The 13,843-nt window shown below is 37.5% G+C and overlaps 1 protein-coding gene across 2 annotated transcripts; it reads left to right on the top strand.

Annotated features, from left to right (window-relative positions):
• Positions 1-1,554: 1,554 nt before the first annotated feature.
• On the top strand, positions 1,555-13,663 carry LOC143848051 (polyadenylate-binding protein 2-like). Of its 2 annotated transcripts, XM_077356834.1 has the most exons (6): positions 1,555-1,714; positions 1,791-1,899; positions 5,258-5,328; positions 12,663-12,854; positions 12,934-13,064; positions 13,181-13,663. In XM_077356834.1, the coding sequence occupies exons 1-6, from the start codon at positions 1,604-1,606 to the stop codon at positions 13,227-13,229; spliced, it is 663 nt and encodes a 220-aa protein (XP_077212949.1). In that variant the 5' UTR covers positions 1,555-1,603; the 3' UTR covers positions 13,230-13,663. The 2 variants fall into 2 exon arrangements, with proteins under 2 accessions (XP_077212949.1, XP_077212950.1); XM_077356835.1 differs by lacking the exons at positions 1,555-1,714; positions 1,791-1,899; positions 5,258-5,328 and adding an exon at positions 11,674-12,126.
• The last annotated feature ends 180 nt before the right edge of the window (positions 13,664-13,843 follow it).

The following is a 13,843-nucleotide window of genomic DNA, read 5'->3' as shown; positions in this document are numbered from 1 at the left end:
GTGTGAAAAGCACTTCTACAGAGCACCTTTCCAAACCGGTTTGAATTATGACTGTCAGATCACACCTATTGGCGATTCAACGGTCCGAATCGACCCTGAAGTGGCTATTGAGTTGTGGAAACATGTGTGACCGTTGGGGGCAAAAAGGGAAGGAAAAAATAAAAATAAAAATATTAAAGAAAAACTAACCGTTTGAGCGCCGATGACTCTTTTTTTGCGCAGACTCGGACGACCGCCTCATGCTGCTGGAACTTTTTATTTTTTGGTTTTCGACAAACCGCGGTCGACCGAACCCTAGCAGTCTACCGGCCCTACTATGTAGTAAATTATGGAATTTTTAGAACCAATCCGTGGTCGATTAGAATTGCCATGGTCGATCGGCCCATGAATGCTGAACTTTTCCTTTTTTTCAAAACATTTTGAGAAAACATACATTATGATTGGACCCAAAAACACTAGATTTTGAAAATCAAAATCTATAGCACTTATTAGAGGTATCTTACACACATGTGCACATGTACCCTCACTATCACACACTCTTTAAACAACACACACTCCTCACAAGCTAAAACAAACTCACGAATAATAGAAAACAAACAACTATCCTAGGTTAGAAAAGCCCAAACTCTATGGCCACGCCACATCACAATTGAAGCCCCACTCCAAACCTAAATCGGTTCGTAACGGATTTGATCTTCTCAGAGAGAAGATCAGCCTCTTGACCTACTTCGAGGGAAGGGTCATTCCTCCTTTATGTGAAAACACAATTTCTGGGATAAATTCTGCGTGCATATTTTATTGATGAACCACTTTAAATACAAGAAAAGAGCCACAAAACAGCCACGATTCACATCCCTATAAAGTCTTAACTAACTCTTATCTTTACTTTATTATGATTTATCACCAGACTCCTAGACTTTTCCTAGACTAACCTACCAATACCAAATAAACATAAACATAAAGACTCCAAACTATATGCACGTATCATTGTCACATGTAGAGTTGTAGGCATAAAAGACTAGAAAGAGAACTAAAAACAGATGTCAGTTGAAAACCTCAACCAAATAAAAATCAAGAACAACCTTCTTATGAACTCAAGGCACAACAACAAACAATACATTCACGAATATCCCATCTTTTCCTCTATAACAAAGCTTACGCTCAGGCGGACTTAAATTTGAAGCATCTTTAACGCAGAAGAGAACCAACTAGCTCTGTATTTCACATGAAAAACCTTGTACAAGCCTAATTGAGGTGTAGTTCTTGTGAAGGTGTAATTGCTTTTTGAGAAGGGTAACTGGCATTATTACAGTAGAGTTACAACGGAATGTGTAATTCCCTTCCTATTTTTTGAAGCGACAAAAAAACGCTCCAAAAAATCGACCCAGGGTCGAGAGTCGGTGCATTGGGGTTAAAGAAGTCGTTTTTTTTTTTTTTTGTTTTCTAAAATCCTTTGGAGCGAAAAATTAAAAATTAGCTCCAAATGATGGTTAAAATTACGAAAATGCCATTTCGTAAAACGGAATTGTCTGTCGTAGTGTGTATTTAAAATACCGCGAAGTAAAAAGAGATCCCTATCTCTAGTTTTTTCTGAGAGGGAGAGATGGATGAGGAGGAACATGAGGTTTATGGTGGGGATATTCCAGAGATGGAAGGAGACATGGATGCTCACGGGGATGTCGACATGGCCAGGGCTGACGAAGATGCTCTCAAGGTTTTATCCCTTTTCATTCGATTTCTCAAACCCTAACCCTAACCCTAACCCTAATCCTTTGTCTTCTTGCCTGCAGCTGCAGGAATTGGACGAGATGAAGAAGCGGTTGAAGGAGATGGAAGATGAAGCAGCCGCTCTCCGTGAAATGCAAGCCAAGGTCGAGAAGGAGATGGGAGCTGTACAAGGTGCCGTCTTTTTCTTACGTTGTTAGGGTTTTGAACCTGTTCTTGCTTTTCTACTTTAGTTATGCATCTAGGGCTTCAGATGGTGGCATGTTTGACGGGCTTTAGCCCGATTCTGTTTATGGAACTTCTTATTCGAAGATCAGATTCTGTGTTAACATCCTAAATTGGTCGCAACGAGGTTGATCTTATTAGATGGAAGATCAGCCTCTCGACCCACTGCAAGGCCAGGGTCATTCCTCCTCTCTTTACAGAGACACAGTTTGCGTTAATTTCTTTCTTGATGGTGAAAATAGAAACATTACAATTTAATAAGCCCTTTAGGAGTCAACGACCAATCCTATCATTCCTAGAAACTAGGACCAATGAACACTTAGAATCCTTATCGCAAAGAGCCCTCATACTCCATAAACCTGTGTTGCACGAATTCAGATTCGCGTGTCAGGTTCAGATATGGATTCAGCAAACCCCCAAAAGTAGGATTAGTGGATTCGGTAATTTTTATTAAATAAAATGAAATTTAGAAATTTAGAAATAAAAAATTATATATAAAAGTTCTTATCAAAAAACAAACAACTAACTTATCACAATCCTAGGTACGTAACATTCTCCCTCGAATGCATTCCAAACGTAGGCTTTGTTGTGTGCTCTTTATTTAATCTTTCGTTGACATTATGATTGGATAAACTGGGCTTATGTAGAGAAATCTTTTTTTGAAACAGATGCTGCCAGACTTTTATCTCCTTTTAGATGTTCCTCAATTCTTTCCTCTTGAATTATTAATGTTAACTTTTTTAGTTAGAGTTATGAAGAACTACTTTGGAATCCAAAGGTTTTAGACTAAGCATGATTAAGACAGAGTACATGGAGTGCAACTTTAGTAATGTAAGGAGGCGAGGCGACGATGTAGTAAATATGACAGGACAGGAGGTACCTAAGAGGGATATCTTTCGCTATCTTGGTTCAATCTTACATAAGGAAAGAGAGATTGTGTCGTTTCAAAAAAAAAAAAAAAAAAGAAGGAAGGAGAGATTGAAGAGGATGTTAACTACAGAATAAGAGCAGGTTGGTTGAAGTAGAATCATACTTCAGGGGTTCTGTGTGATCGTAGAATACCTACCAAGTTGAATGGGAAATTTTTGTAAGACGCTGTGAGCCCAGCCATGCTGTACGGCTCATAATGTTGTGCCACCAAGAAGCAACATGTGTATAAGATGAGTGTAGCGGAGATGCGAATGCTTAGATGGATGTGCGGCACACAAGGTTAGATCGAATTAAAAATGAAAACATCCGTAAAAAGGTGGGGGTGGGTGGCACCAATTGAGGAGAAGATGAGAGAGCATCACTTAAGATGATTTGGGCATATCCAACGTAGGCCTTTGGATGCTCCAGTAAGAAGAAGTGACTCGTGCCAAGTTGATGGAGTAAAAAGAGGTAAGGGTAGTCTGTAAACAACTTGGGTAGAAACAATGAGGAAAGACTTGAGGGCTAGAAACTTAACAGAGAACATGACCTTGTATAGGATAGAATGGAAGAAAATGATCCATGTAGACGAACCCAACTAGTGTCAGGAGTAGACTTAGTCAATTTGAGCCGGGTTGATCCTTTCGCCTTCTTCATAAATTTTTTCCAAAGGATTCATTAGCCGACCCCTACTAGTTTGGGACAAAGGTTTAGTTGAGTTGAGATGTTCCTGAATTAAGAAAATTGTGTATATTCTTGTTTATGATTCTGCTATGATCCTTGCACTCTATTTAGGATATTCGCTTTATGACATCCTAGCTTCCCACGTGGGGACCTTTCGAAGATAGCTGTCCACTCATGGGAACATTGCATTATTTGACTCACTGTTTAAAAACTCCCTGATTCAATCGTCTGATTGGTTGAGTTGGTGAGGCCGAGTTCTTATCCGATTTCGACTTTTGCCAATCAGAACTCCTTTAACTCACCCAAGTTAATAAAAAAATGACCACATCAATCATTGACTTGCCTGAATCGAATCTCTTTCACCGTGGGTGGCCAACTTCTCTTAAAAGTCTGAGGTTTGAAACACAGTTTAGACCATATGGTCACTTCTTGCTTTTGAAATTAGTTGCAAAGATTCCTACATCTGATTTTGAGCTTTGATAAACGTGAGTAAAATCACCATGCATTTTGTAAGAAGCTCTCCTCCTTGAAGTGGGACCTTGGATTATTAAGTTGGGATGGAGATTACTTTATTTCATACCAAACAGTGAACACTAATTTCTATGAGCCCCTTTTTACGATTATTAAACTTCGCATGCCATATTCATCTTAGAGCGAAATATTTGCCTTGCGATGTTTGTTTCAATTTTGTCTGGCATTGTCTAAAATTTGGTTGAATTTTCATGGTTTTAGGTAACCAATTTTTTTCGGAAAGACCCAACAAAAAATTATTGTTTTGGATTTTATTCATATATGTGGCTAAGAAATATGGTGGGTTTATCTGATGATAGGTGAAGCATATGCATCATATTGTTGTGAAAAATATTAGGAAATAAATATTACATAGCCTGTAGCCCAGAATTTAGAAATTGCCAAACAGATTATGTCAACCCCATTCCAGTCAAAAAATAGACAATGGAAATTCATCACAAGATAAAATAAAAGGTTCCATATAATGAAAATGAAAAGAAAATGAAAGGTGCTAAGATTGGAGATGTATTGGTGATAAAATTGGAGGGGTTGAGGATGTGATTCAGTTGGTTGCTGTTTTTTGTCGCAACCATGGGGTCATGGGTTCAATTACAGCTTACTTATAAAAAAAAGAGAGAATAGTGGTCTATGGAGAGCCTCAAGAAATAAGTATCGGGCTTTATGGAGAGGAGAAGATAGTGATCTTTGAGAGTTATAGATGGTGAGAATTGATTATAAAAATTGAAGTTTTTTCTTGGTCCGTCAGAAAGGAAAGGAAGCATTCGAAGTAGAAAAGATGCCCATCTTTGTTAAATAGTTGTGGAGGCTTGTGGTGCAGGCTAAATTTGTTCCCTAGTCCATAAGAACTCTTACCATTTATCGATCTATCATAGGTTCTCACCTCCATCCTTGGTTGCTCACTTGCTCTCTATACCATTTATCGATCTATCATAGGTTCTCACCTCCATCCTTGGTTGCTCACTTGCTCTCTATATGGGATTTGTTTGACTCACAATTGTAGTCTTTTTTTAGTATTGATTTTAAGAATACAATTTGCAGATTGCAACTTACTGTTCATCTATAGATTCTCAGTGTGCCATTTCTTTTTCATCTATAGATTTGTTTGACTCCTATATTGGTACACACTCTCTGCCTTTTCCAGTGTCAACTTTTGTGCTTATCTGTGATTTCATTGCACTCGCAGACCCTGCTAGTGCGGCTGCAACCCAGGCAAGTAAGGAGGAGGCAGATTCTCGATCGGTGTTTGTTGGTAATGTGAGTTTCACTACGCCCTGTTTAGTTTCATTTTTATGAGTAGCATGTAAGTGAAGTGTTGACTCCAAGAGTATTGACGTATAAGCTATTATTTTGCCTTTGATTCTTTTGTTTTCAGATGCAGGACATTACTTTTAGCGCATAGTTGACCATTAATACTATATTGCTAGATTTTGAATTTGTGTTTGGCGATTTAAGTGTTGATATTGCTATTGGATGTGTGTCTTTGCTTAGATGAGCTTCACTGAGGGCTTATTTAACCAAACCAAATAGTTATATAGTTTCTTTTCATGGGGATGGTTCACTGCCTTCTTATTTTACAAAACCAGATAGTTTATATAGTTTCTTTCCACGGGGATGGTCCACTCAGGATGAATGTTCAGCTAATATGTTGCCTTTCCTTATATGAGCCTCACTGTCTGCCTATTTTACAGAGCCTAATAGTGCTCAGAGTTTCTGTTCACATGGTTAGTCCACTCATAATGAATGTTCATCTAGCATCTTGTCTTTTTGTTGTATATAATACACATACAGACATATCAGCTTATTGGTATATTTTTATGCTGATTTTTTTCTTTTTCTTTTTAAGCTTGTCAACAATGTTAATGATATGAGTTGCATTCCTACTTCTAACCTATTTTATTATGATATATTTTTTATTTTCTGAAAGTACTGAGTGGGCTATTTGGTTGAACTTGTGATATGTGGAACTGCATTTTCTCAACTGAGTGAGTTGATCTCAAGTAAGCCCCTGTATACTTCTTTTTTACTTTCTTCTGAAATATGATGGGTGGTGGTTTGTGATGAGAATAGTGTTATTAGGTATAATGAGCAGTTGCAAAAGAAATTCCTTTGCCTATACATATATTATTGAGGAGAAATATGGTGAATAGTGTCATCTGACGTACTGAGCAGTTACAAAGGAAATTCCTTTGGGATGATTAACAAGAGAAGATTCCACTTGGTCAATTGGAACGAGGTTTATAAACCTAAATATGCTAGTGGACTGGGTATTAGCAATTTTATGGTGATGAACAGAGCCTTGTTGAGCAAATGACTGGTAGTTTGGGGAGGATCGATCTCATTTGTGGTGGGGGGTGATTGCTCGCAAATACAGAGTTGGATTTGGAGACCGAGACTCTGTAAATGAGTATAAAGTATAAACATTAGAGGATATCCATCTGGAGAGATATCATGAAAGGATGGCCATTATTTCAGAGAATAACCGGATTTAGAGTTGCTCTGCGTCGTAGAATCAAGTTCTGATAAGATCATTGGCGTGGTCAGTGAAATTTGAAGGATGAATTCCTGCAGTTCCTGGACATACATATGGTTGCTTCTGAGCGTGATTCCTTGGTCAAAGACTTTCAATAGACATAACAACAGAGTTAGCTGGAGAATATTTTTATTCAAAAATAAAAAAAATGAGAATATGAAGACGATATACAGTTGTTTGATCAATGCAATTTTTAGGTAATCGGTGATCTACAGTGGACTCACCTCATGAATAGTTTAGATAAAATCATAGGTTATCTCATTAATTTTTTCGTTAAAAACCATCTCACTGTATTTATTCCACGTGAATGTCCTTGTTCAAAATTCTTTGGCATGAGAAAACCATACCTCAACATTATTTATTTAAACTTAAGCTGAAGCGAATTATAAAATGCAATGGTGAGTCTATTTTAGTTATTCATTTACTATCTGATGTTTCGATTAGCACCTCCTGTTGTTGTTTGTTAATGACTTGTTACGATCCTTGAAGAAAATTTCTTTCACAATCTCCTGTAATTGCCGATAAGAGAAAAAAATAGAAACCACCTTAATACCTTAGACTAAGGGCCAATGTCCTCCTTTATCACCATTCACCACTTTTTTTTGAAAGAAAACTTTGTTGAAATGAACAAAATAAAAGGGTGATGATATTTTCATCCCCCCACCCCGCCCCCCCCCCCGGCATTAAGCATGCGCCCCTTATAACGTGAGTGATTTGACGTCAAAAAACGTTAAGTTTCCCACTTTTCACGTCAAATCACGTTATAAGGGGAGCGCATGCGTAATGCAGGGGAGGCGTGGGGTGAAAATTTCATCTCCCAAATAAAATTACAGTTTTACATCGGCAGGCAGAGGTTGCCCTTTTTCGTCAGTCTTGAAAGCCAACAATGTTGGAGTAGACGATTAGCAAGTTGCAACTCCAAAGCTCTCCAAGTTTGGAATATTTCCTTGTGTATGGAGGGTTGGTCTTATTCTGTGCTGTGTGATTTTGGAAGAAATTCATAAGTAGCAAGTAACCAAGGATTTAAATTTCGATTTCAGCCTTGGTTTTGGTCGTGGAAATCCTATAAAATGGCGTATGGAAACTTATGCAGATGATAAATTTTTTAAAATGAAACGTTGAGAAATGCTAAAATAAGCACAAACACTCACTTAGAAGCCATCACATAAGCAAGACAACTATCCATAATTGTTTAATAATATCGAACACCTAGTGACATGCACTGTCGCATGTCTGATAATTAAATGCATTCCACATCTCACATGTGATTCATATAAATGTTTATACTTAATAAATACACCACATTTTACAAGCAATTCATCTAAATATAAGTATTCAACATATATTGATTAAATATACCAATAATGCACTAACGATTTTTATTTCGGTATGCCTTTCTGTGGGGAGGGAAATGGTAACATTTCGGTCTTTTCATGTCGGTTTTGGTGGATTTTTAAAACAATGCAAGTAACAATGTCTTGTACAGTATAACGCGTGGACCATGTAGTGGTAGCGAATTTGTTCTTTTGATTTTCAGTTTTTGTTCTCAATTCCGTTCCGGTGATCGTTCCATTTTTCTCTTGGATTGGAATGTTCTATTGTTTTGGCTGTTCCATTATTCCATTTTGGAAAAGACACTACAAAATTTCAAAAAAAAAATAAAAAAAAGGAAAAAAGAAAAAGAAAATATAAGAAACCATTACATCTACCGACTTTATCAAATAAACACATGTTTTACTAAAAACATATACGGAATGCCTCTAGCCATGACATTGGCTTTGGATCCGCCAAATTAATATCACAATTTAGTTTAGTAGAAAATAAGGTAAAAAAGAACCGAAAAGAATCACAACTTTGACGGAGCCAAATATGTTGGCCCTAGGTGTAGAATGCAATAGATGTTATATTCTGGAAAAAATGTTTCAAATTTTATACCATGTTTATTCTAGAAAATATCCTTCTAGTTTTTTTTTTCTCGGAATATGATTCAGTCCGGAATGCATTGTTTCATTCAAAATATTCGAAACACCGGAATTCAACCAGAACATTCCACAATTGTGGCCAAAATATTTCGTTTCACTTTTTTATTCCGATTTCTATTATGGAACAAAACTTTTTGGAAATTCAGTTTTGAAGGAACGAAATAGACAAAATAAGTGTTCAATATATTATTTTGTACATGGATCAGGCCCCCTTATATCAATTATCAACTTGTCATTGCTGTTGTCTCTTTCTTGATGTATTACCCTTCTTCTCTCTCTTTGTCGCTTTTTAATAACATCGTAACTATTATTAACTTATTAAGTGTATTAATGAACCATAAATTTGATATTCTTTCATATTTTTTTTGAAAAATAAACAGAAATTTATTAGGAAAAAAGCAAAATTACGAAGGGGCAAAGATTGCTTCTCAACTTCCCTAAATAATCTTTAAAGGAAATATCCCACCTCTTAATGTACCAACAATCTTATGCGGAAGTACCCTAATCTCCGGGAGTCCTTACCTTTTAGAGTTGCCAATAAAGGGACCGAGGGACATAGAAATTTGCCCCTCTCCCAGATACCCTTATTGTGCCTTGCTTAGCTTGAACTTCCAAACTACATGAATCAATATTGAATGAATGAAATTCAATTGTACCGCAAAACCTACCAACTAACGAAATTGATTGCACCTCCCGTTTTGTCCCTGTCTTGAACTTCTGAATTACCAATTGGCTTTTGCTGAGAACATCCCTGCCCTTGGAAGAGTTTTCTCAGAGAAGTTGGAATTGGAAACACCCAATATATTCGTCAAACAACCATCAACGAAAATAAATAATACACCTACATCTCCTGAAGAAAAAAATGGATTGAATGCTTGACGTGCCAATATCTGCCCTGCACATGAAAATGCTCTACCTTACCCCTGGGTACTGTTCCCTCCCATCATAGGAAATTGATTTGGTGAATTCTCTCCTTAGATGCCTGAAGAATGTTTTGTATCACCTCAATGTTCACATAGAAGGATGTTGTTCCAATATCCCGAAGGCATCTTCTCCGTATGGTCTTTCTTCCATCGTCTCTTTAGGGGAGGCCGTTCATCTTTCAATTGGCTGGGCTTTGGAGATCGTTTGCCCTTCTGAGTCCACCTTTTGTTGGTTAGTTGCCCACATTAAAATCCACCCGAACATATAATTAAAAGGAAACGTTGGCATTTGGTGAGAAGATGCATGTTGGGTAAGAGGGAGGGCTCCAGTTACTTCAGGATCTCGTGCATGATACCTTGCCCCCAAATGCGTGTTTTGCCCTACCAAGTCATCAAAAACGTATTTGACTCACCCGAGTTAATAAAGAAACTTAACTGTGTCTATCATTGAGTCACCAAGTTAACTCCTTTTTAACTAGCCGAGGTTCTCGTCTAAGTCATTAACACTAGATATCATGCCAACGTCTTCCCTACACAAAGATCCTTGATTTAATGTTATTGATGTTTCTCCGTTGCTATCACTAACTTAAAACTGAAATTTTATGTCGAAGCAAAGTTCGAGGAGGACCTCCAAGATTTCTTCTTTTTACGTGTTATGTACTTGTGGAATAGTCCAAGTGAACAGCGAGATTTGGAAGATTGCAACATCTTGGAAAGCAAGGATCCCGTAGGAAATAAGAACCTCTGGATTCTGGCCATCCTGATTTTATTCTTGAGATGTACTTCTCTTGTTGCTTTCATGGTCCGTTCACTTCCAGGATCAGCAAACTGCTCATGATCATATGTATTCACGGAGTCTGAATAATGCTTCAGAGGCATAACAATCTATGACTGTGTCCAACATAATCCATTTACTTCCAGCTGTCACTACTTTCGGCTACATAGTTGCATGACCGAGATCTTTTTTAAATGGCAACAATTTATTAATGCATGAACGATTCCATTTGCGTATTCTGGAAAGCTAAAACGCGTATCATCCCTCCCATGCAATAATGCTTTACCAGGAATTCAAACAATGTGGATGTCCAAGATGCTATATTAGAGATTGTAGATTCTTTTTCTTCTAACTCCTCTCTTCATATATCTGTCTCTTTTAGGCTGGTTCACTTGAGGAGAGTCTTTTCTATGATCAGACCCGTAGACCCTTTTCTTTAGATAATCTGAGATATATTGAAATATCTTCCATTATGTCCTAACATGGATTCAATCATAGCCTTCATGATTATTTTTAATAAATCCAAATAAAGTGACCCTAAGAAAGCTGGTCTGATTTACAAACTGTTTTCATTTCTTGCATTGCTTGTATTTTTCAAGCAGTTCTTTTTTCTTTTCTTTTTTGAGAAGTGACAAAATTTCATTGATAATATGAGGAATACATTGGGGACAAGGTCCCGACTGGCATTACATAATATCAAATAAAACTTGCCAGGGCGTACCCTGGGCCAAGATGAACGAACAAAAGAAATTCTGGATCCTCTTTCCGTGCCTACAATCAATCGAAGGGAGTCTTTTCCCTGATTATGCCCAACCAACTGCCCTTCACTACGATCCATCCAACCATTCTTCGTCTTCATCTAAAAAACTTCGTTAGCAGCCACTTTACCACGATCTTTTAGTAATAGCATAAAAAGAGTTCCAGACAAGATAACCAAAACTAAGCGAAAGATCTTATTTTTCAAGCAGTTCTGAAATTTTAGAATGGACTCTTTTGTGTTGCTTGTAGTTGCTGATCTTATTGTTCTGCTTTTTTGCATTATATTATATTATAATTTGACTGGAATTGGGTTCTATTTATTACCATTTGACGTTTCTTTCAATGCATTTGATAAATTAGGAAATTTCTTCTTGTTTGTCTATTTTTTTTAAAGGTTCTTGTTTGTCTATTTGTAAGCATGCATCTGAATGCTTTTAGTTTGCAGTATTGTTCTGTGGATGTACGCACTTATTTAGTTTGGAGTCATGCTTTGACAGTGTCTGATAATGGTCGCAGGGTTGTTCTTCACTCTTCGAGTTCTCTGATAACTTAGCAGCGCTGGGAATTGTTACCCAACATTTGGGCTGCCAGGAAGTTCTTCTGGTATAAAACAATCTGGGGCTATAAAAAAAGGAAAAAAAAAGAAGAAGAAGAAAGCCGTATGTATGAAAATTTAGAAACAAAAAGAAAAGAGTCATTTCAAAAAAAAAAAAAGGAAAAAAAGAACAAAAATAAAAAGGAGGGCAAAAAAATTAGAATGCCCCCAAAAAAGAGAAAGATATAAAATACCTTATGAGATAGAAAAAAAAACATGGAAGGAAAAAAAGAAGAAGAAAATGAGTGGAGGTCAAAATTAGAATGTAGACAATATCCATTAGGAAATTGAAGAGACAAAGATATGGAGAAGCGATTCAAGAGTTAGATGGCCAAGGGGCATCTGCCTTGAATGCTGGAAGGAGTGGCATGATTGATTGGCGTACATGGGGTAGCAGAGATGAGATGTTTATATGCAAATTTAGATTCAGAAACCAGATAGCGCCTGGTGGTGATCCTGTGGAATATCTAGTTCCTTCGCAGCATATGGTGAGGGATCCTTGATCTCTTTCTTGTGACCTTGATCTCCTTCTTGTGATATGTTTTTTCCCCAGATCATGGCAAACACACGTCCATACTTTTTGAAAGTCTCATTTTGTTGCTTTCTTTAGACATTAATCTAGCTCTTCAGTACTAAGAGTTGTTCCTTGATTAAATTTATACAAGCCTTGTAAACTTACCTGGGCTGAGCGCTCTAAGAAGTCCATTATTTTATGAAAAGAAGTGCTCTTGTTGCATAGGTTGAGTGCCTAAGATTTACAAACTGAAACATTAGAGAGGCTTTGATATTTGATCTGAAACTTTAGAGTTTGCTCCTGAGAGTTGGTTTCTTCTTCTTGAGATCTAGAGGTGTTTTCCTTTGCAAAGATCCTATAATTCTCATGGATGTATAGGTTTGCACCATATGTTTCTAATTGGTCTTTTTCCACTTGCCAAGACCGTTCCCTTAATACTGAATTGTTCTGCTGAGTGACATCTTTAATTAAATCTCCATGTGCAAAATTTTGCGGGTGAAAATGTTGCAGGTGGATTATTCATGCACCCCCGAAGAAGTGCAGCAGCATTTCCAATCCTGCGGAACAGTGAACCGAGTTACAATTCTGACCGATAAGTTTGGACAGCCGAAGGGTTTTGCATATGTGGAATTTCTAGAAGTAGAAGCTGTTCAAGAGGCCATCCTTTTAAACGAATCTGAGTTACATGGTCGCCAATTGAAAGTGGGTCATTCTCCTGTGCTTCACTTTAGCACTTACAACAACTTTATGTAAACTTTGTAATGAAAATGTTGGTGTGCAGGTTTCGCCTAAACGTACAAATGTTCCTGGGATGAAACAGTACCGTGGTGGGCGGCGTTTCAGTCCATATGCGGGTTATAGATTCAGAAGGCCATATCCACTGCCATATTTCTATCCCCCTTATGGATACGGGTGAGCCCTTGAAGGCCTGTCACAAGTTCCTGGGATGATACTCTTCTTTCAATTTCTGCTTTTACCTCTCCTCTTTTGGGTGTGTTATTTGATTGATCTTTTGCTTTCTTCTGCAGGAAAGTTCCTCGATTCAGAAGACCGATGCGTTACAGGCCTTACTTTTGAAGAGGCCATTTGAACTTATAGTCGGTTGCTGGATACTTTTTAAGACTCTATTTAGTTTAGGGGAAATGATAAATGCGCCCCTTTTCATCACTAGGGACACCCAGCAGCAGTGTATCAATGACTCCAGATGGGCTGATGTACTTCTCGTCAGAAGGATTCAACGGATTTGATTGCCACGTCACTGCAGTTGGGTGTCCCATGTGATGAAAAAGGGCGCATTTATCATTACCCTTAGTTAAGGTTTTGTTTAATGAAATCTGTTTTTATGCAAAATCTGCATTTGTTTCCCTCTCAGAACAGTGATCCGGTTTGAACATCTGATCTGAACTTGATATCATAGACAATTTGCTGGGAGTGTCTTTCTTTGTTTATTTCTCTCTGTCAGACTAATCTAGTACAAAATTTTGTAAAAGGCCTATGCTGGTTTAGCATTACTCTCTTTGTTTCTTTGGTTACTATTTGGCAACCTTAGCTTATTATTTAGTTTTCTATTTCTGGAACTCTTCTCATAAAGAAGGAAGCAGCCAATGTGAAAAGTGAGGACTCTCATTGTCAAGAGAGAGTGCAGATATCTGTTAAATCTTCTGTTACGCATTCGAAGAACGGGAAGATAG

The sequence above is a fragment of the Tasmannia lanceolata genome, unplaced genomic scaffold, assembly GCF_043159265.1.
Source record: "Tasmannia lanceolata isolate RefF3 unplaced genomic scaffold, GAP_Taslan_0.1 ptg000016l, whole genome shotgun sequence".
Lineage (NCBI taxonomy): Eukaryota > Viridiplantae > Streptophyta > Magnoliopsida > Canellales > Winteraceae > Tasmannia > Tasmannia lanceolata.
Note: the sequence above shows the minus strand (reverse complement) of the source record. Positions and strands in the feature narration are given on the sequence as shown.